Source organism: Pelodiscus sinensis, chromosome 2 (assembly GCF_052426305.1).
Source record: "Pelodiscus sinensis isolate ZL-2025 chromosome 2, ASM5242630v1, whole genome shotgun sequence".
Classification (NCBI taxonomy): domain Eukaryota; kingdom Metazoa; phylum Chordata; order Testudines; family Trionychidae; genus Pelodiscus; species Pelodiscus sinensis.
In genome coordinates, this window is record NC_143053.1 from 246,399,085 (window position 1) to 246,422,885 (window position 23,801).

Consider the following 23,801-nt stretch of genomic DNA (forward strand, 5'->3'; position numbering starts at 1 on the left):
ATAACCTTTAGAGATGTTTTTAAATGTTATTGCCCTGTTACAAACGTTTCACCTCTATGAAATGAATTTTCATCCAAGTACAGTTCCAAGGTGTTACAATTACTCATCTCAAAAGCCTGGAATTCTCAATAAAGAGAGACCGACACATTTTCACTTCTAGACAGAAAGTGGGATAGAGAATGGAAGATTAATGATGGGGAAAGCTTGCAGAGTTCCTGCCCATTATGGGGGATAGAGAATTATTTCATTTCAGTGGCTGTTAATTTCCATTCTTTTCACAGACACTAGAGCAGTGGTCCCCAACGCGGTGCCCGCGGGCGCCATGGAATCCGCCGGGGCATTTGTAGGCGCCCACCGACAACCCGGGCTGGCCCCGCCCCCGGCGCACTGGAGGCGCCAGCCCCAGGCGCGTGACACTCACCGGCGCTTGGTGCGCGGCACTCGGGCGGCCCCAGCCCCGGGGCACATGCGGGTGCGCGGCGCCAGTGCCGGCCCCAGGCATGCAGCTCGGGTGGCGGCGCCAGCCCCGGGCCCACAGCACCAGGATGCACGGCCCCGCCCCCGGGCGCCCGGCGCGTGTGTGGCCCTGGCCCCAGGCGCCCGGGAGCCCGTAAAGGTTGGGGACCACTGCACTAGAGGCTGATTGTAATGTACTACCACACCATCTTGTGTTTTTATCTGTTGAAGGCAGAATGGAGGCACCGTTACACAACTTGTGTATTATAAATTTGTGATTTGGAAGGAAAATCAAAGTAAACATAATGAGTAAAAAGATTATATGCACTGCTACTGATAAGAAATCCAGAAGCACTTGCTAGTAAAATAAACTTCATGTATATAGGAAAACAAGCAACCTACTATTGTATATGAGAACTCAAATATAGCCTATAAAATTGTGGAAATAACTGAAGAAACAAACTTGCTGTTTCCATATTTATTCAGACACACTAAATATAATGCAATCCAGTAAATTCACATCCTCCATATGTGTATATTTGAGGATATTGCAAGCACTTCTGTATGCTGTACCCTGGGAGATGCTAGAGCTCCACATGGTCCAAGGAGCAATGCTTCTGAATTCAGGTTCCTGTGGAACAGTCCTATCGAAACCTATTTCACATAAAAAACAGACTGCTTTTCTACTCTGCCTCATCTTTTGATCCATTTAAACTCTAAAAATACCCTAGCCTCTGTAGCATGATAGGTTCCTTTTTCAACCCCCAAATGTGTATGTCCCTGTTAGTACTCTGAAATTCATTCTGATCATCCCCTGCTCAAGAAATCTAAACTGAAGCTGGTTTAGTGTGCTAACAGCTTATTGGACATCCCAGGAATCACATTTTTTACACTGAACTGCCTGGAATTCCACCCTTGTTTATCTGAAGCTTACAAAGTAATGTGTTTTCTCCCACACGTCTTTTCATTTCACCACTGAGTCAGAGAAGAGGGTCTCAACCAGGAGTCTGGGGCCCGGTGGGGGGCCACAAGCTGGTTTCAGGGTGAACCTCCAAAATAAAACCAGAGAGCAAAGCTGGCATTAGATTTACAGGAGCCCAGGGCAAGAAAGCCCAACCACCGCCATGTAAAGCTCAACCCTGAGCAGTTTTGCTTTGGGGGAGCCCAGGCAGTTTTCTTGCTTGCTTCCCATTAATGTCAACACTGGCTTTTAATCTACTGGAGATGTAGAAAAGCAGTTGCTGTGGCACCAGTGGGCTGTGCAGTTTTTTAGGATGTTAGCGGGAGGGGGGCAGAGAGGGCTCAGAAAAAAGTTAACCCCTGAGTTAAAGAACACCACCTTGGCTTAATGCTAAATTCTCAGTCTGGTTGGCATGCCCTCCTGGCTCCAAGCCAAGTTTTCCATCTGAACCTTTATCCAAGCTAAAGAAAAAATGCCTCCAGCGATGGTACTGCTGGTTTCCAGGGTGCTATTACCTTCTCTGAGTTCCCTGATACATAGCTAACAATAAGCACTCCCATCATGTAATCTATTTGTTTTCATCTATGTTTAGCCTTTTTATTTGGCACAGTCTTTGTGTGGTCTGGATTTACACATTTTAGCCTGTAGCTTCAGCAGAGATTTCAAATTCTGCAAGCACCTACCTGCAACTGAAGAACAAATAAAACAGCTAGAAGAAGCTTTTCATGAATGAAGTCCAAGTAGAACATTTGTGTGTAGGATTTGGTATGCTGCATGTTGCAGCTCTGGCAAACAAGCTCCAGACCATATGGGAAATTCAGTGCAGTTCTGGCAAGAAACTACCTATAATTTATTAATCTAGAGTGCCCTTTGAATGCTTGAAAGGGCTTTATGGGAAAAATACTATACATTATTTAATGGGAAAAAAATACATTACTGTTTCAAATTGAAGCAAGAGGACAAAATATGGTTCTTACAGCAAAGTTAGTTCTGCCATGATTCACAATATATGTGTTTCACAGTTTAACACACATCAATGTGATAAATTGCACATTTAAAAAGAAAAATCTCATATAGCATGTGCAAGATAACTGAGGCAATATTATAGTGAGCATCTTAACATTTTCATCTGACTTCTTAGACCAGAGTTTTCAAATCAGGATTTATAAAGTGGGATACCTAAATAATTGGTTGATTTTTTTACAAGTGCTGATCACCCACATCTCACACCTGTTCTCCATGCACTGCTCTATTACCCCATTTATTATTTAACCCAGCCATGACACCATGACTGGAAACACATTATGTGGACAACAATGGTGTACCCCAAAATTCTGCAACCTAGATTTTCTAACTTAGGTGGACCAGAAGCATCAAGATCCTGACTAGGCATTAGATCTGGACATTAAAAAAACAAAACAAAAACCTTCAGTTGAACCATTGTCCATCAGACACCACAATTCTAGCCCCAGCAAAATACTTTGCAAGTTTCATGTCAGTTTTGCAGAAGAATCTTGGGAAAAGGCTCAAATGCTGTTGAAACTTCCTGTATTGACATTGTGGGAATTAATTAGTTTTATTTTTAAAACGTCTTTTAATTGTGAATATTTTATTATAAAAATCATAGTCTATATGAAACATTTTGACTTTTCAAAACAAAAATGTTCCAATTGATCTGAAACAACAATTTTGGAATTTTTGAGGGAGAATTTCAATATTTGGTGGTGGTCAATAACTGAAACAAAGACAATTTACAAATCCTCTAAATCCTCCATGAATTGGAATTTCTATTTTTTGTACACCTTTACTAGGCATTGAATTAAGTGGTGAAGGTTTCAGACATGCTGAGCACATCGCACTCTCTTTGATGTTTATGGGAACTACAGCCAATAAGGGATCTGGAAGTGCTCTTTCGGTAACTTCTGTCGGAATGATGTCAGTTGAAAGTATGAACCTTAGAAGGTAACCCTTCATGAAGGAGATGCAGAGGTACTGAGACTGGGAGAAACCAATTTGCTTCATACTCTAACTACATTGTTGGGAGAAGAAGTTAGCACCTCCAGACTGTTTTGGCAGCTAAGTGAATTGTACAAATGACCAGAAACAGCAACTCCATGTCATGCATAGATTCATGAACCTCTGCCCTCCTTGATGTGATCAAATATGAAGATTCTCCAACATACTAATCAAATGAATATCAATGATTATGACTGGAAACCATTTCTAGAACTATATTACAAATTGATATGGGGGTAATTCCATGACTGGAATTACATATACCTGCTTGTATTATCAAATCTGGAATTGGATAATAAACCAACATAAGGGAGAGGAAGTTCTCTTCTTTCTCTGCTTCCTCTTAGGACTTGGTTCTGTGACAAGTAGTCTGAATGTACAGATCATAGATGATCACACACTATTTAGTGCTAATGGTTCTAATGTACTATAGAAGTTTTTTTAGCTATTGTTTTTTTAAATTTTCCACTTTTCTATATCTGTTACCACTTACTATCTGTATATATAGTATATATTCCTCTTTATTTCCAGCATGAAACTTTTAAATAAAAAAAAATACCACATTGAGTCCAAAATGGTGACTAAGGTTTTGTCTACACTACAGTTTTGTCAGCAAAATTCAGCTTTCATTGTCCAACAGTGGAGACATACATGCTGCAATGCTTCTCCCACTGAGAAAACTCTCCTGCTTTACTGACAAGAGGCATAGAGCTTTTTGCAGCAAATTAGATCCACAATGTCAATATAGACACTACATTTGGTTATGTCACCATTAATGACCTCAAGGAGGTGTCTCACAATGCCCATCCTGACCGCTCTGGTCAGCAGTTCAAACTCTACTGACTTGAATCTAGTTACAAAGACACCCACCCCCTTGCCCTTTAAAGGACCAGGATTTTTGAAATTCCACTTCTTGTTTGCTCAGCATAGAGAGCTCATAACTCATCTTCTCAGCTGACCATAGCAGCTTCACACAGCAGTGTCCTACTTAGAGCACACTAGAGTTGTTGGATCTGTGAGGAGAGGAGGCTGTACAGTCTTCACCGCAGCCATACCAACTTCAATACCTACAGTCAGAGTTCTCATGGCATGTTGGGTAAGATCTACAAATTGGGTATGTATCTGCATCAGGCAAAGATAAAGGAGCTGAAGCAGGCATACCCAAAGGCAAGGAAGTCAAAGCGTTGCTCAAATGCTGTGCTGAAGACCTTCCATTTCTATAAGGAGCTGGACGCCATACTTGCCAGCAACCCCATCTAAATGGCCAAGAGCCCCATGGATGCTTTAGGGGTTCTGGAGACTGTGTCCAGTAGTTTTAACCAGGAGGTGGACAAGGAAGTAGAGTTGGAGGATGAGATGAGTCAATGGAGTTGCCCAGTATCCTGGAAAGCCAGGACCTCTTCTCAACCCTGGAGAGTTTGAGTTAGTTGCAGCACTCTCTCTGGCATCCATGGTGCTGGAGTGGGAGCTCTGGTAAGTGATCATTTTGAGTAGATACTGCTTGGTTATATGAGCTGTCCTTTGTTATACTCTATAAGTAGGTTAAGGGATAGAAATGTTCAAGACTAGCTGTCTTTGAATCTGTTTCATAATCCTCTGGGCAGCTACTCAGTGGCATGGAACACCTAGATTTCACAGGATTCCTCCAGAGAGATCACTCACCAATCATTTGTCAAATGTTCCTTGGCAGAGCTGCTTTGTTCCTTTCCCCATTTTAGGAAACTTTCCCTTGCAAATTGGCAATCACTTCTGCAGAAACCAAAGCACCACACAGGTGAGCAGCATACGGACCTGATTTGAAGCCATACATATGCATCCTGGCATACCCTTAGGAGTATTTTCAGGAGTGAGATACTGCCTGTGGAAAATGTTGGCCAAATTTACAATATTGTCGCTAGTTGCTTAAAAAAATACTATGACCCTTTACCCATCTTAAAGATGTTCTTCTCCCCAGCCAAACTTACCATTTTTAGGGCATTTGCCAGGCTATGTGCTTGCCAGGGGACAGTGAGAAAGAGATGAATTTTACTATTATAATTTGGTGGTGTGAGTTCACTGACACCCATGCGTCTGTTTGTTGTTTCTGCAGATGTGGTCTTCAGGAGAACTCCCTATACATTCCTCCACCAGATTATGAAGCAACTGAGGAGGAGCAAGTAGAGAGCCTAAGAGATGAGGCCTGGTGTAATGCCTAAGGCCTGAACTAAAGTAGTAGTCAGGCCCTGCTGATATAAAGCAAAGTGAGCAAAAGTCAGACTGAGCAGAAGTTAGGCCCTGTTATTAAACATGCCTACCTCCAAGTTTATGGGACCTGCAAGAACAGGGTTGATATTAAAAAGAAAAATCCCCACATTCTTGAGAAGTACTAACACCAGGACACTCGTGCAAACATATTTCAGAAGGATGCTGTCAGAACATCCTGATACCAAATATGGTACAAACACACTTCCCAAAGATACCAGGAACATATTAACCACTCCTAAAGATAAGGTCAGGATGACAGCATGTTGACTAGAGATGTTTTGATCAAATCAACATGTAAAGTAATGGATGGCAAGTAACAGCATCAGAGGGGCAATATGTAACTTGCGCTGGTATGGTGTCTCAGAAGGAGTGTCTTGGTTATCGGAGGGGGGATGGAAAGTCACTCCTTTCACTGAGCTGAGTCCATTGTTATGGGCATGTAACTGTAGACATTGATCCAGAGAGGTAGGACTGTGGTTTGTTGACTATAAATTTGGCCAGGTGACTTCACTACTAAACAAGTGTTGTGACCTTACTGGGCAGTTCAAATGAAGCCAACCATATGGGCTATCAGGCCAGAGCCAGTGCTGCACACAGAGAATACACATGGGCTGTGTCTAGACTGCATCCCTTTTCCATAAAAGGGATGCAAATTAGACACATCGCAATTGCAAATGAAGCGGGGATTTAAATCCCACCGCTTCATTTGCATAAACATGGCTGCCGCTTTTTTCCAGCTCGGAGCTTTGCTGGAAAAAAGTGCCAGTCTAGACACAGATCTTTCGGAAAATAAAGCCTTTTCCGAAAGATCCCTTATTCCTTATTTTAAGAGGAATAAGGGATCTTTCGGAAAAGGCTTTATTTTCCGAAAGATCTGCGTCTAGACGGGCGCTTTTTTCCGGCAAAGCTCCGAGCCGGAAAAAAGTGGCAGCCATGTTTATGCAAATGAAGCATGGGGGATTTAAATCCCCATTTCATTTGCAATTGCGATGTGTCTAATTTGCATCCCTTTTATGGAAAAGGGATGCAGTCTAGACACAGCCATGCAGGTAACAACTAACAACATAAGGAGAACATGTTTTGGGAGGAGCTCCAATCCAGTGATGCTGCAGAACAAGAACACAGGACATGGAGAGAGACAGGTCATGCAAATTTTAAAATAGGCAGGAGAGGAAGCAGGGCCAGAAGAAAGTTGCTGTTGGCCACAAGTGGATGATAAAAATGATGGAGGAGGAAACAGAAATTCTGAAGTCTGTAATTGCACTGAAGGTAGATCATGTGTGCTTGATGCCCCTAAACCCCCACAGCCCATACAGAACTACTTTCATGACCTCCCCAAACTTCTCCCACACACTCCTTGCACCTCATTTGCATACCTAATGAGCCACCATTATTGTACAAGGGGCTTTTGCTCAAGAGCCGTTCTGCCTGAAAATAAGCAGCAGAATAGCTCTTCCACAAGAGGGGTTTTTTTGCTCAAGAAGGAGCAGTGTAGACTGCTTCTTCTTGCGCAACAGCCCCATGCACAAAAATGGGGGCTCATTAGGCATGCAAATGAGGCATGTTGATATTCCTCGCCACATCTCATTTGCATATCTTCTTGAGCAAGAATGCGCAATGGAGACATAGCCCCAATGTTTTTATTCTGGTAAGTGAATGAAACTTGAGTGATGCTTTGCTCTTGAGCATTTGATTGTTACTGCTGCCTCCACATATGTAGACACATATCCCTTGTGTTTATTTGAAGTCAAACCTTTTAGTTAACACTCCAATTTCTCATTCAGGCTCTGGTGTGGGAAGGCAATGTGGGGAATGTACTTCTCAGTCAGGAGCCATGCCAGTGAGGGTTGTTTTGTTTTGCTTCTCACTTCTATACAGCCCCTAACTGAGTTTTCTGTGGGTCAGCGGCCCCCACCCAAAAAAGATTCCCCATCTCTGGCAAAAAGTGTACTCAGGCTTAGTGATTGGGTTGTCTCATTTATAGGCCATGATTCTGCAAGGGCTTATGCACATGTTTATTGTTAAGTATGTGAGCAGCCAGAGTGACATTACTTGGAACTATTGATATGATTGAAGTCAAGCATGTGCCTAAGTATTTGCAGGATTAGGCTATAGTTTTTGCATTAATACCTGATCACTTTATTAGTTATGTTCATCTCAAAGGAATCTATATTAACAGCACCAGAATTCTAACACTGGCCCAAGTCATCCTTCCACAAGGAGAAACCCTTACAGATGATAAACTTCCTAGCTTCCCATAAGCTCATCTTGTCAGAAGAAGGTGCATGACTTTACATTCCTCTTCCTTGCTTCTTCCACAGACTGATCAGAAAGTATGGTGTGTCCATTGTAGCAGATAGTGGATTATGCCAGACCTCCAAACTACCATACAAATAGAAACACACGCACACACTGCTGCAAACACAGAGCTGTAAGGGGAAAGGGAGGGACTTGCTGACAGTTACTGTTGTCATACACTGCGAATTTCCATGTTTGTAAGGGGTACAATATGATTATATGGTTACTTAGGTACCCAAATTCCACACTCCGGTGTAGTGAGAACCTGAACAGGATATATACTGCAGGAAATTTTCATCTCCCTCCACACCGCCCATCCCTGAACATGCAGACATGTGCAGGCTTCTTCTTTGAATGCTGTCCCTATAAATGCTCCACTTCAGGTGCACATGTGGCCCATGCACCTTTGCTTGGAGATTTTTGGTAGCAGTGCCTAAGCAGTTTACACATGTACCCGAGCTGTCTTTGTGCCCTGTAACCAGGCTATACGAGGCACCATGGATGAACCACAATTAGTTCCTTCTCAGCTTCTGAGAATTTAATAAAGCCAAATGCAAAGTGCTCCACTTAGGAAGGAACAATCAGTTTCACACACACAGAATGGGAAGCGATGGTCTAGGAAGGAGTATGGCAGAAAGGGATCTAGGGGTTATAATGGACCACAAGCTGAATATGAGTCAGCAGTGTGATGCTGTTGCAAAAAAAGCAAACATGATTCTGGGATGCATGATTCTGGGATGCAGGTGTGTTGTGAGCAAGACACGAGAAGTCATTCTTCTGCTCTACTCTGCACTAGTTAGGCCTCAGTTGGAGTATTGTGTCCAGTTCTGAAAAGACTAATTTCGAGGCTCCCCCATCATGGGAACACACTACTTCAATTTTGTTATTTCGGGAGTTATTTCAAATTTAGTTATTTTGAAATAATTTCCTTGTGTAGATATGCCCTTAGAAGAGGTTCATATGATTCATTACATTGGATATTTTGCCCATGGCAGACTCTGATCAAGTTCCCTTGATTGTGAACGAGGTCTACTTCAACCTGCTCAACCTATTGTGCAGACTTCTCCACCACAACTTCAACAGGTGAAGGAGCTGGGACGAAGTCTTATGTTGCAGAGAAGGAGTCTGAATTTTTGTTTATTCTTTGCTTGGTGGTTGGTGCCATCAGTGGGTGTGGTAGACAACCACTTTCTAAAGCAATATTATATGACAAAAACCAAAAACACCTAGATCTCTTTGATTGCAAAAGCAATTCCTGCACAGCATTGTAGTTGCAGATCACCAACTTTCAGTGGCGAAGTGTAATCACACAAACTACCATTACGTTAGCTCATTTTCCGAGTAGCTCCCTTTAGAATCATTTCAGGCAACCATGGTGGCAGATCACCTCCTAACAAACATCTTCTTATAAGCCTCCCTGGAAGCAGCGACGCAGCAGCTCACTCTCCATCTAACATGATCATCGTGCATCATGGCTTTTGGCTGCAATCTTCCAGATTTCCAAGGGAGATCCAGAATACCTCAGGGAACCTTCCTTTTGATCAACATAAGCTTTTTCATGAGTCCAGCTTAATCCCCATACATTCTCTAGGATTCAAGATCCATTCCCTGGTTTCTCCGGATCTAAGTACTGCAAACGAAGAAATTCAGCCAGACTAAAGGCTCCACCCAAAGACTTCCAAATAGGGTTGAACTGACTGTTAAGGTCAGCACCCAGGTCTGGATAACCGATTAGCCTAGCCTGGGTGTGAGCAGCCTTGATGCAAACACCTACCTGCATTATTGTGTCCTTACTGGTGCTACGCTCACCTAGGTGTTTTGCTAGGGTTTCTGGGGACACACCTCATGGCTCTTTATGCAGCGATAACCTGAGCCTGAGTGAACAAAATACCTTGGCTTTTACCCACACCCCCTGCCATGCTAGGTAGCCTGTATTGAAAGCACCACTAAACACGGGTCAGAGGAGTTTATCTGTGGTCAGAAAGGGGCTATGGGCAATATGCAATTATGAGCCCAGATAACAGCCTATAGCAGACATACCCAGAGCCCAGAGGTCCTCTCTTACCCTGCCCCCAGGCCTTCTGAAATATGTTAAATATTCTTGTTCTTTTTTCATTGGGTGATTTAACCTAAAACCTTTCTGAACAAGTATTTAACTTCCATTAGCCAGTTGGGGAAGTGGTGGATCTCCCATAGCTTTTTAGAACTAGACCAGACAAAGCAGTCAAGAATATATTGCAAGCAAAATTTCTGCACTGGTAAAACATGGCATAGAGGATTTGATAGGTCTCCTCCATTTCTTCAATCCAGTTTTGGAGCAGTAATAAAACCCATAACTGCTATTTTATGAGCAACTTTTTAGCTTGTTAATTAAAAAAAGAAAAGACTACTCTGTGGCCTCTCTTTAGGTAGTTATACATACTGGGCAGCCATCCAGTCTTCAGAACTTTTCCTCCATGCTGGGAACCCATGTTAGAGAGCTGTGTAATGTTCTTTCATTGGCTTGGGAGTTTTTTGACTAGCTGCCTTAAATAAGTGATTTTGGCCCAGGAAAACATTTCTTACCTGGCACCTGAGCTTTGGAACAAATGTTAATGTTGCTCTGTGACAGTTCATGCGGCAGATAAATTAGATTGCCAGCATGCATAAAAATGATGAATCTGTTTTTTATTAAGAAATTAAAACCTGATAGTGCTCTTTAAATCTCCTGCCTCCCATCATCACCCACATATTTAAAAGTCCTGTTTAAGCACGTCTTCATTCTATTGATGGAATATACTTTAATAGTTGAGGGCTCTGACTTGCACTTCTAAAAGTACTAATTAATCTCAACAGATGAAAACTGGCACCCAATTTTCACAAACAAAAAGAGCTCCATTCTTTCTTACAGCAACCATGTGCCAGTTCCTCTTGGATCATGCCATGATTTACTGTAACAGTTTTAGATCCATAATGGGACCAATAACTGGCATCTGGAAGCTGCAATGCACTTCCCCAGAGGATGCCATTCACATGTAGTTATTTAATTAATTAACAGCTCCAGTAGTACAAGCCAGTAAAGGCTCCATTAAGGCTTTTTCATATCACTTCCAAAGTAAGAACATATGCTGCACTCTGCTTTCCCCTTGGAGCTCGCTGTAAGCTGTGACCTGGTTATCTTTTGATTGATTTTTGAAATCCCACCTTAGCCAGCCGCTTTTGCTTGAGTTTGGGATTCAGGAGACATATAGCTGCAGAGCACTCGCAAGGAGCAGCAAAATAACATTCTACCTGCATGTGCTCATTCCATCCTGAGGTGCCAAGCCCCTGGAAAGGGTTTGGCCGCCTGAGTGCAGTTTCCAGACACCACATGTGACACACTCTCACTTGCCCGTTTCTGTGCTGGAAAAGGATGCGAGTTCCTTGGGAATAGGCAGCCTATCAGTGTGAAAACAAAGCAAGCCAGCGCTTTAGGGAGTTGTTCAAGTCTGCGAAGAACGTGACAGCTTAATGCCATGTGAAATGTGGAAAAGCCATCGAGGGGCTTTGAGCTAGTAAAACTGAATTCAGTTTAGGTAGGAAACATGGATTTTGCTTTTCCAAACTCTAAGGATTCTTAGAGAAAATCAAGAGCCGTGAAAGAGAGATCAGGTCTTACTGCCGTTTACTGTGTGCTGATCTGCAGCAAGGTCCAGGGATCTTAGCACTGGCAGACAGGAAACTATGCTCTGCTCCATACCCTGAAGTTGGGAAGAGTGGAGCAGAACGGGAGCTGGAGAGCAGTTGTTCCCTGCTGCTGTCCAATCTGGTGTAAATGAAGGTTGAAACAGCAATAACTTTCATTAGGTCCTTTTAAACAGCTTTCTCATCACTGCAGAGGAGGCAAACAATGGCAAGAGGACAACTCACTGGAGGTACTGGATCCATTTAGGTGTCCTGAAATATACTGACTTCTTAAGACATCTGTGACTTTGCAGAGCCAAATCCCTGGCCAGCCCTGTGAAAAGTCCAACTCCAACCCGTACGGAACGATTCAAGAAAAAATGTTTCCTACCCTTTTTTGGAGGGAAGGGGATTAGCTGGGAGCATTTCCTATTTAGAAGAGATTATGGCCCATAGTTTGTAAAATGCTTTGAGTGCTGTATAATATTCTGAGCATTAATAGCTGTGACATTTCACACTAGGGAAATGGCAAACACTTTGTAAATATAAAACATCCAGCTTTAATATTTATGAAATGTCCATTTTCCATAATTAGAGGCAAATTATGCGGTTTCTCAAGTGCTTGGAGATCCTGGGATGGAAGGGGTTAGAGCAACGCCAGGAATTATTGCAATATTTCATAGCTATCCCAACAGTCACTTCTTTGCTTTCTAATTATGACACCCAGAAACAATAAAGAGCCCCTCCTCCCACCCCATTTTCCCACCAGAGGAAGCTGCCCATGATAAACTGGTAAATATGAAAGGGCAGAGCCTTTGGCAGGGTGGAAATGTTATTTAAGAACAATTGTCTAAAATAAGCACTGATGGCAATAGATGGCGCTGAGTTAGAGCACTGGTACTTGAATACATATGTCTAATGATTCCACAGGTCCATGGCAAAGCTTTGCATAACCACCAATATTAGACCCTTTCTTCCTCTCCCCTGCAGCACAGCCATGGGGCCACAGGACTTTCACTTTGCTGTACTGCAGTGAAAAAACAGTAAGGGACATTTGTGGTCATCACCTCTCATCTGGTTCCTAACTTTGCTGATTCAATGTAGCTTTTAAAGAGGAAGCCAGGACCTGTTCATTGGAAAACTAGCAAGAAGCAATGCAGCCAGCATTACTAGCTTCAGATACCTTGGGGTGTCGGAGGCTGAGCGAGTGTTCACTTGGTTTGAACAGTGGGGACAGGGGAGAAAAAAGAGCATGGATGGAATTCAGTGTCTACTTTCCGCTGCCATTCATTCCAACCTCAGGAACATTTCTTTTTACGGTGACTCTACTTTTATTTACAATTGACTAATGGCCTCAGTTCCCAGGGAGAGGATCCCCCATGCACCAGTTCAGAAGGAGCCTCCTTGCTTTCAGTGAGGTTCCACCCACTTAGAACAGGAGCAAGGCCTAAGAAGGGATCAGAGCTGCTACTGAATGTTTAAAAGCCATCAATTGCAAGCAGCAGGAAGATCAAGGCTGATGTGCGCAATGAGACCATGAGCCACACTTGGGATTCAGGTCATAGCCCCTTTAAATCAAGTCCCAGAAAAGGAGGAAAACACATTCTATTCTCAACCGGAGGGGTGGGAGAAATAAGCACAGGGCAACTTCCTTCTCTCTAGTCCAGCTGGCTAGGACAAACAAAACAGATCTTATTGTGGTTATAGTCAAGGGGAGTGGAGTCCTCCTCAGTACAAGGCAGCCAAGTAATTCTTTCCTTTTCTTTCCTAACCAGGCTCTTGTTCAGGAGTCTTAGGGTTAAGAGAAGCCCAGAAAGTAGCTCTTCTACCTTTGCAGGAACATAGCTCATGTAGCCACGTTTTAGGAGTCTCTTCTTCCTTTTAGTCATTTAGGAGGCACAGTTGTCAGTTCCATCTCCCAGCAGCCTAACAAGTCACAGATACCGTTTTTTTTCCATCCAGATCTGGCAGCTCCGGCACTCTGTCTTTAAGGCCAGACTTGCTCCTTTTTGGAAAAACGTTCCAACTTTAAGGATAGTTAAGCATTGGAACAGGTTACTGAGGGAGGTTGTGGAGTCCCTAACCTTGGAAGTTTTATAGAACATGTTAGACAAACAGCTGTAACTGAGGGTCTAGGTTTACTTGATCCTGCCTCAGCACAGGGCAGTGGACTAGATGACTTCCCAAGGTCCCTTCCAGACCTGCATTCCTATACATCACATCAGACATGGATAAAAGTAGAACAATGACACTGTAAGAGGATAAATTGCAGATGCTCCCTCACCAGAGTTAGTCAAGCTTAAGCCTAACAGCACATTTAGGAATATATAGTAGAGCCTGCATAGGAAAACACTAATCCTGTATAAAGTAGGACTGAAATGGAGGAACTCAGCTCTTCTCCATCCCCGGCAGCGATAATTGTAAAATCGTCAGCTCCTGGGGCCTAGTAACATATTGTTGAGTACCAGGATGATTATTTGGTAAACGGTTCCTGGCATGTTTGTAATTAATCATCCAGCTGTGATTTTTTTATGTGATATATTGAGGGTGGGAAGAGTTGGTAGAGGGCTCCAGCTATGGGCTCCTCTTCCATAATTAAACTCTTGCTCAGAATACTGTCACCACCCCAGACAGGGAATCCAGATCCCGTTGGGTCAGTGCAAGTGTTTTATGGAGACCCAGCTTTCATAGCTCTTTAAAGAGTCAGTGGGCACATGCTAGCTTGGGCATCAGTGTTTGAAGAGCTCTCATGCATTAGTTTACTGCATACTGAGACAGCACGGCTGCAGGAACTGAGGAAGGAATGCAGAGGGAGCCTTCAGGTGCACAGACACTGAGACTGGATTCTCCCACCCCTATATTGCCAGAATGCATTAACGAAGCTGATGGAATTCAATTGGTGTAACCCCTCAGGGTGTGTCTCGACGACAGGGTTTTTTCCAAAAAAGTGGCCTTTTTTCAAAAAAAAACTTTACCTGCCTCTAGACTACCGCCACGTTCTTTCAAAAGTAAATCGAAAGAACGCGGCAGTTTTGTCAACAGCAGTAAACCTCGTTTTACAAGGAAAAACACCTTTTTCAATAGAGATCTGTTGAAAAAAGTTGTGTGTGGACGCAGGGAGCCTGTTCTTTCGAAAAAAAGGGCTTCCAGGAAGAAGCCCTGGTGGACAGTCCTTCCTTACCATGCTGAGCAGTCTATTGTTTCTGTCCGCAGCCTTTTAAAGGCACAGGCAACCAGACAGGCATTGCCAGCCACAGCACCCGTGCCAGCTGTGCTAGCCATGTCCCAGCCTCAAGGCCCCCCTGGCCCTTCTCGGGACAGTGAAGAGGACCCAGTCAGTGTCCCCAAAAGGCGGGTACCAGCCTGGTCAGGGCCTGAAATAAAAAACCTTCTGGAGCTCTGGTCTCAGGAAGAGTCCCTGCAGGCCCTGCAGTCGCGCCACAGGAATGCAAACATATATGGGCGCATGGCCCAGGGACTGGCCAAGAAAGGGCATCACCCCCGCACCCTGGACCAAGTGAGGGCCAAGGTGAAAGAACTGCGGCAGGGGTTTCAAAGGCCCGAGACCAGAGTTCCCGCTCTGGAGCAGCCCCATAGAGCTACCCATATTATGCGGACCTGGAGCAGATTCTGGGCAGTGGGGAAGCCGAGACCCCGCTGCATGTAGTGGAGTCTGGGTTACCCCACCATATTGTGGACCAACCCCTGAGGGAGGACGAACAGGAAGGAGGGACAGGAGAACTGCACCAGGAGGAGGAAGAGGAGAAGACAGCAGCGACCCTATCCCAGGAGCCGGTCCTCCAGACCCCAGAGGCCTCCCAGGCATCCTCCGACATGGAGGAGGGAACATCAGGTGAGTACTTTGAGGGGTCACCACACACAGGCAGGTTGGCAGTGCGGGAGGCAATCTGGTCCCATTGCCACTGTGGGGCCCCTGTGATGCTCAGGCTGCTGCCCACTCACACACAACGATGTCACGTGTAAAACCTCTGAGAGTCTCCTGTCCGAAGGCGGGCCCCTTACAGCAACGGCGTGCCCTCGGGGGAAGCAGGTGCACACATACATGATTGTCTCCTCTTCTTTTCCTCCACAGCCGGACCCCCACGCAAGAGAGAAGCACCACACCTGCCCCACCACCACACTGGCGTGTCTACATGGACCTGCTGCAAGAGCACGTAGCGGTGCTGCAGGACCTCAACAGGACTCTTCAGCAGAGGACAGAGGCAGAGGCCAAGTGGCGCAACAGACTGCTGCATGAGCTGGTCCAGCACCTGCTCCCGAGCCCTCACAGTCCCAACGGCTGCCCACCCACCCAGGCCAGGACTGGCTCTCGCTCCACCCAACTGCAAGGCCATGGCAGTGCCAGGATGCAAGGTGGCAGGACCCTGCGATCAGGAAAGCAGCGGCCTACTTGAGCCCCCCTCCCCACTCCAGGTTTTGAGCCCCCTGCCACCCCAGTGAAAGACCATTTCAGTGATGTAACAAAATCTTTATTTTGGAGTGAAAGAAGTAGCTTGTATATAAACAGTAGAATAGTAAAAAAGAGAAAGTTTTGTTTTAAACAGTTAGCACATTTTCCTTACTGATATTATTTCTAACACCTGGTTTTCTTTGTAAACAGATATTGTTTTTTTATATATTCTTTATGGCAGTTGTCCCCAGTGCGGTGCCTGCAGGTGACATGGCACCCGCCGGGCCATATCTGTGAGCCCGCCGAGTGAATGGGGCCGCCCCTGCCCCCAGGCGCACAGCGCATGGACGGTGCCAGCCCCCTGGGCGCATGGGCAGCGTCGGCTCTGGGCGCGCAGCACATGGGCGGCCATGCCTCCGGGTGCACAGCGTTTGGGTGGTCCTGCCCCCAGGTGTGTGGTGCAAGGGCTGTGCCAGCCCCGGGTGCATGGCATATGGACAGTGGTAGCCCCAGCTGCAGGCATGCGGCACAGGGGCAGTGCCGGCCCCGGGTGCGCAGCACATGGTCAGTGTCAGCCCCGGGTGAGCGGTATTTGGGCAGCCCCGCCCCCGGGTGCGCAGCGCAAGGGCTGTGCCAGCCCCAGACACGTGGCATATGGGTGGTGCCAGCCTCTGGGCGTGTGGCACAGGGGTGGCACTGGCTCTAGGCGCGCAGCACAGGAGCGGCGCTGGCCCTGGGCATGCAGCACACGGGCTGTGGCGGCCCTGCCCACAGTCATGCAGTGCATGGGCTGTTCTGGCCCCAGCACACGGCGTATGGGCAGTCCCACAGCTGGGCGCGCGGCCCAGGAGCGGCGCCGGCACCAGCGCCGGAAGTACAACGCATGGGTAGCGCCAGCACCGGGCACGCGCTGTTTGGATGGCCTCGCCCACAGGCACGTGCATTGCCCTGTCCCCGGGTGCCCGGCACGTGAGTAGCCCTGCACCGGGTGCCCGGCAGCCCCCAAAGGCTGGGGACCACTACTTTATGGGAAGAGGGTGAGGGTTGTGGAGGGAAAGATGTGGGTGGGCCAGGCCAAACATTCCATGGGAGAGTCAGTGGGCCCCATCAGAGAATCTCTCCCTCAGGGCTTCTTGGATGCCAACACCAGACTGGTGAGCCTGGCAGATGGCATATATCCGAGGCTGCTCCAATTGCCTTCCCTCACCAGCAGCACCTGTCCTCCACCCTGCCAGGAAAGCCTCCTCTTTTCTCTCCACAAAGTTATAGAGAGTGCAACATGCGGCCACCACCTCAGGGATGTTGCGTTCGCCCATGTCCAGCCGTGTGAGGAGGCAACGAAACCTCCCTTTCAAGCGGCCAAACACACATTCTAACTGCATGTGAGCCTGGCTAAGATGCGTGTTAAATAGCTCCTTGCTCGCATCCAGGTGGCCGGTGTAGGGCTTCATGAGCCACGGCATCATGGGTTAGGCTGCATTGGCCATGATGCACACCGACATCTGCATGTCCCTAAGCGCAAAGTCCCACTGTAAGAAAAATGTCCCTGCCTGCAACCTGTGGTACAGGTACGAGTTGCGGAAGATGTGGGCATCATGTGCCCGCCCCGACCACCCGACACAAATGTTCATAAACTGTCCCCAGTAGTCAACCAGGGCCTGCAGCACTATAGAAAAGTAGCCCTTGCAATTAATAAATTGGGCTACTCGATGGGGTGGTGCCTGGATTGGGATGTGTGTCCCATCGAGGGCTCCTCTACAGTTGGGAAGCCAAGCCCAGCAAAGCCAGCAAAAATGGTGTCCAGGTCTCCCAGACGCACGAGCCTCTTCAGCAGCTCCGCATTGATGGCCCTCACTACCTGCAGAAAGACACAAATAGACAGTCAGAAACCAGGGAGTTAGACAGGGTACCTAAGACCTTGAGAGGAGAAACACCACTGCCCCACCCCTTCCCTCCCCTTGTCAGGATCCCTCCCTTCCCCGCATCAGTTCACGGTTGGCCGAGGAGCCGCCTCCAAGTGTCACTCCATCCCGCACTCCCCCTTGCCCTTGCCTGCAGGGGGATGGCGGGCTGCAGGTGGGTGTCCTGGTGTTGCAGAGTAGGAGAGAGCCAGGCACACAGCTCCTGGAACATGGCCTTCCGCATCCAGAAGTTGCGGAGCCACTGCTCGTCGTCCCAGAGCTCCATGACGAGCTGGTCCCACCAATCCAAACTCGTCTCGTGCCTCCAAATCCACCTGTCCCCAAAAAAGTTTTGAAGCAAGGGCTTAGCTCCTACATCCCGGACAAAGGTTTCGTAGCTCTGGTCTGGGTCCATATGGGGCAGGAGCTTCATGACGGAGTCATGAAGATGCAGCAGAAGCTGCAGTATGGCAGCGTGGGGCCATTGCCTGCCCAGGGGCAGCTCCGGCTCCATGGCCAAAAACACAATGGAAGGCAGGAAAACCAACCAGAAAAGAAACTGCTGTGGTGTCCAAGAAAGCAGGGTAACCAGATCAAGCACTGCAGCAGCTTTGCTTTCCTCTAGGAGGAAAGCAAGCCAGAAGCAGGAGCAGAGCAACGACTGTCCAGAGGGATCCCTTTAAGCACGCGTCTCTGCAAAGGGCATGGAGCAGCACGGGGAAGTAAATGCTGCCCTCGTGCCCTGCCAGAAGTGGTTCCGGGTGCCTTTTTTTTTCCCGAAAGCGCATCCAGCAGTCTGGACGCTCTTTTTCAAAAAAGCAAATTGATTTTTCAATCCACGTAATGCAATCTAGACGCTCTTTTTTGAAAAAGCCTCTTTGGAAAAAGGCATGTAGTCTAGACATAGACCATGTATGGACACAGCTATGTGAGTATAAATAGTGATCATGTCAATACAGCTTATTTCTGTCAATTTATGGAAATAAGCAATACCAATTATACCTGTATAGCTGCATTCATAGCAGGGCAGTCACAATTTAACTGTTTCAATTTCTAAATCAATATAGTTAAATTGTTTTAAAAAACTGCAAACAGACCAGCTTTAAACCAGTATGTCAAGTGTAAAATATTCACTAATATGTTCTGTGCTGCTCTAGCAATGCAAAGCAACTGTAAGTCCATCTTAAACAACCATTATGCCCTTGGCCATTTGTACTGCTCTGGTACACCAGTGACAATGCCATTAAATGTTAATCTAAGAAAAACTATTTAAGGTTAAGGCAGCGTATTTTGTAATCATTAATATAACACAAGGTAGCTTTCTTGTTCAGAGTATAACATTTTTGGTAATCTTGAAAAAACCTGTAGGGGAACACTTCAATCATCCTGGACACACAATTGCAGATCTAAAAGTAGCCATCCTGCAGCAATAAAACTTCAAGACCAGACTTCAAAGAGAAATCGCTGAGCTACAGTTCATCTTCAAGTTTGACACCATCAACTCTGGATTAAACAAAGACTGTGAATGGCTAGCTAACTACAAAAGCAGCTTCTCCTCTCTTGGAATTCACACCTTCAGATCAGCTACTAGAAGTGGGCCTCATCCTCCTTGATTGGATCTACCTCATCATCTCTAGCCTGATTCTGGCCTGCATATTTATACCTGCCTCTGGAAATTTCCACTACATGAATCTGACGAAGTGGGTCTTTGCCCACAAAAGCTTATGCTCCAATACATCTGTTAGTCTAGAAGGTGCCACAGGACTCTTCGCCGCTTTTGAAAAAACAAGGAAATTATAGACAAAAAAATGTGTGAAGAGGGAGTTTCCATTGAAAGTACATATCAGCAACTTAAGATGACACAATTTTCTAGTTCCAGTGGTGTTTTGCCACGATCAATGAAGAGCCTTAAAGCTGTGTGACACAATGGTCACTGGACATATGCTGTATATTGTAAAAACACTCAAAGGATTAACAGCTATCAGAGGATGTATCTCTGGCTGTGCACATATGGTGAAGCCACAAAGAGGGGATTAGAGATATAGGATATGAATTTGTAAGATAAAATATTACAGCATAGCCAAGAATAAAGTCACAATAAGAGCACTTATCCCATCATGGATAATGCTGTGTTTTATACAAATTACTACTATTTATTTGTACTGAAACAGAAGGTAGACTCCACCCCCCATAAGGGATTGGAATCCCATTATGCTAGGTGCTGTACAGGAATAACAGTCTTGCCCCTCAAATAACTGACAACCAGGGTCGGCCCACAACATTTTGGCACCTGAGGCAGGGAGCTCAAATGACATCCCCATGCCCCCTTTTCTCCTGTCTGCCTGTTACGTCTCTTGTGCCCTCCTTCCTTCAGCACAGCACTCCACCATCTCTATGCATCTAGAGCAGAGAGAATACAAATGCACCAGCAGCAGAAACAATTTTCTACGCTCTGGGTCCTAGTGGCGCCCCCTCCCTCCCCGCACAGTCTGGCACCTGAGGCGGCTGCCTCAGTTCACCTCATGGTAAGGCCAGCTCTGCTTATAACCCAATGGCTAGATCCTATAAATGGAACCACATGAGTGCAAGGGTCTTCCCACAAGGGTCAATTTCCAGGATCTAGCCCTCAGTAGTTTTCATTCAGGTGGTATATGGCATTCAGCTGGAGCCAGTTGAGGTGGCAAGGTTATCTGGGTCCCTTGCACTTTCTTTAAGGACCCACCAAGGGATTGATGCGTAAAATAGGCCATCCCCACATTACTTTGTTTACCAGTTAGGCCCAATATCCAACATGCCAATTTTGATTCCTTAGCTGTCATCTCCACATCATTTATTTTTCACAAGCATAATTTCAACAGTCCTTCTATTGTATCAACATGACCATGGTGGTTAAGACTAATTCAATTTCTCTGGTTTCCTTACACCTATTCTCATTAACACTTATTATAGGGTTATTGTGACATCTTATGACCTTACTGTCACTTTTTACAGTTAAACTCACAGTTAGAATAAATATGTAGTACCCATTAGCTCTGACATTTAGGTAACTGTTCACATATGCTGGTACTGCCATTTAGTTTTGGTCTATCTGCCTCTCACCCCTCTCTGACAGGTGCATTCATTCAGCTGTTCAGTCTCAGCCTCCCTACCCTTTGCCTTCCTCATTCCCTTCTCCCTTCTAAACTTTTCCTCTCTCTTCCATTAGTTTCCTTCTCCCTTTACCAAATTCCCTCCTCTGACTTCAACAATTCCTTCCTTGTTATCACATCAGGCCTGAGTCCCACCCTGCCACCCACCCTCGCTGGTCTGCATCAGAATGAATGTGATAGCCTTCTGGTCACTTTGCAAATCCTGTTGATCTTCTCAAGATCTTTCTGATGCAAGTGGGTGAGACTGGATGGCCAGAACTTACTACTAGGAAGTTCTGGATCTCTCACAGGTAGTGACTGCTATTAATTCCATGATATAGAGTGGTTCCACAAGGGGAACAGATTTTCAGTCCACTAAAACTGAACCATTAAATGGAATATGCTTTATGGTCTAGTTATTATTTGAAAACCCACTTTCCCAGCAATAAAAGTAACAATTTAGTTCACAAATCAGGAGGCTGATATGGTATGAAAAAAACCCAAACAAATGTGTATTAATTTGTAATTTTTATTTAATCTGCTTGTTAGTGCTTAGCTCCTAAACTGGAGATGTGAAATGACTTTTTCTCACTACAGGCTAAATCAAGTACTGTACTGTTTTTGTAAGTGTCTTAGACTTTGCCAGAATGCTGGCAACGAAGCAGGCTGGCAAGAGACAGGCACTGTCTCTGTTCTGTATCACGGAAGTAAGTCCAAGGACTCCAGCCAGCACCTCCCATCAGCAGGAATGTGACCAATTAACTCCCAGATGATGTCATTGCATGGCAAGAGTACTTCCCTCTCATAGCACTTACTGCTTTGCCAACTCCAGCCTTCAGTGTATTTTCCTCAGTCTGGTCCATGTACTGTAATAACTAAGTCAACTGGAAAAAATATTGGAGAAAAGACTAGGAAAAACAGAGTGTAGGGGCAGCTGGAGCCAGCAAAGAAGGCACACTGAGAGCTATAAAGAAGCATTGTGCAGCAATTTCTCTCTACTTGAGAGTATTTAGTTCCCTGGGAGTTGGAGAAGATGGGTAATAAGCTGGCCTTTATTTTAAGGGATATCCCTTGGAGTCTCAGCTGCATAAAGATCAGGCTTTGATGTATGTGGAAACAGTGCTAACAGTATCTCTCTTTCAAAGCTTCCTGCTACTCACTCCATTGAATGGCCATGGTCCAGCAAAGAAAAAAAATGCTTCTGTCCAAAATTGTTCTGCAGGCTATGAAAGAGAAGAGGTGATGAAAATAGGTTAGAGGTAATGGGAGGAAATTTCTTATTTAAAATTCATTTTACTGTAGCACCTGGAGACACCAATCTGGGACCCATTGTGTTAATTCCTGAATATAATTTTATGTATTTCCTGACCCAAATAGTTTACTATCTAAGGCCCAGAGCCTAAAGCCAGTAACACATGTTTAATTTTGTTTGTGTAATTTCATTGAGCTCAGTGAAACTACTCATGTATGTGAAGTTTAGCATATATGAAGCTCTTTGCAAATTCTAAGCCTAAGAAAACAAGCAACATATGAAAACTAAGAGATGGCAGATACAGTTGAATATACACAATTTTATTACCTTGTATACCTTTGCAAGTTGTTTTCTCTGTTATTTTAAATAGATAAACTAAATGCCAATGATCCCCAGTAAATCATGCGTGGTCACTGACAAAACACTCCATATTGAGTTGCAACATGCATAGAGCTGGTTCAATGACATAGATGTCACCTGCGTGAATGTTGGGGTTGCTGGCCATGTCTGTGCCAGGATTTGTTGAGCTCATGCTCATGGAACTCAGCTCGCTGGTTGGATAATTAGCTTCCCTGACATCAGTGGTACCTGATGAACAGGTTCCAGACCAGGCCAACCAATATTGCCAACGCCTTTGTGCCAGCCCTTTGTGCAGCTGTGGTGCATCACAGACGATGCACATTGCTGAAGAATGCCCGCTGGCTACGTTCAGTGGTGCTCTAGAAAAACTGGATCACACCACTGACAATGCCAGATGACGACGCACATGCCAAGTAAATAAATAATGGTCCCCAGCTAGCCATTAATTTGGTTTGTTTAAAGGCATCGTGGCACAGGTAAGCTTTGAGGAAAGATTGGAAGTAGGAGAGCATAATTGCCTTAAATATCAGGGCAGCGACAGTGCCCCATGCATCCTGAGCAGAGTGCTAAACTGATCATAAAAAAAAAAGAGCTTGAATTTAAAAGTGTTTTACCTGGCAAATCGCAAAGTCTAGGTACACTGCCTAGAATATATACACAAGACTTAGTGGGCCAGTTCAAGCATTCTACTGTGCTAGGCAAACCAGCCAACATTCAGTCTTCCTGCACTATCTATGCCTGCTCTAGCTGTTATAGAACATTTTGCTGCCCTGAATACTTTGCACCCTACATAGATGATTTCCTGTTCTGCCATCATGGTAAAGCTGACTCTCTGCACCTAGCATCTTAAGTCTGGTAACCACAAAGATGAAAAGCAAACAAACACTACAACCTCCACCTGGCTAGAATATTGATTGCCGTTGGAATGAGCTAAGAGCATTGGAGAACACAAAATAGTTTTTCATATGTATTGGAAGGTTCCCCGAGGTACTAAGCCCTGCCTTTTCAAATGCTTCATGAATCTTCCAGCTAGCAAAATGTAAAGTGACACTAAGTGAAAAAAAACTACCTTATAATTCAGTTATAAGTGTCCCCAAGAACCAGATGACCAGATTACAATTTTTTTTTTTAA

The 23,801-nt window shown here is 45.3% G+C and overlaps 1 protein-coding gene across 5 annotated transcripts in view; it reads right to left on the reverse strand.

Moving 5' to 3' along the window:
* Nucleotides 1-16,091: 16,091 nt before the first annotated feature.
* LOC142827395 (uncharacterized) overlaps nt 16,092-23,801 on the reverse strand; it is a 35,354-nt gene continuing 27,644 nt past the window's right edge. For 3 of the 5 annotated variants that reach the window (XR_016348986.1, XR_012902119.2, XR_012902120.2), the window contains one exon: nt 16,092-17,886. Coding sequence is in view for 1 of the 5 variants with exons in the window: in XM_089776787.1 (XP_089632913.1) it covers nt 17,731-17,886; nt 18,081-18,264 (340 nt within the window). In the remaining 4 variants the exon portion in view is untranslated. Of the gene's footprint in view, nt 17,887-18,080; nt 18,265-23,801 lie in introns of all 5 variants that reach the window. The other 2 variants (XR_016348985.1, XM_089776787.1) reach the window with 1 other exon arrangement.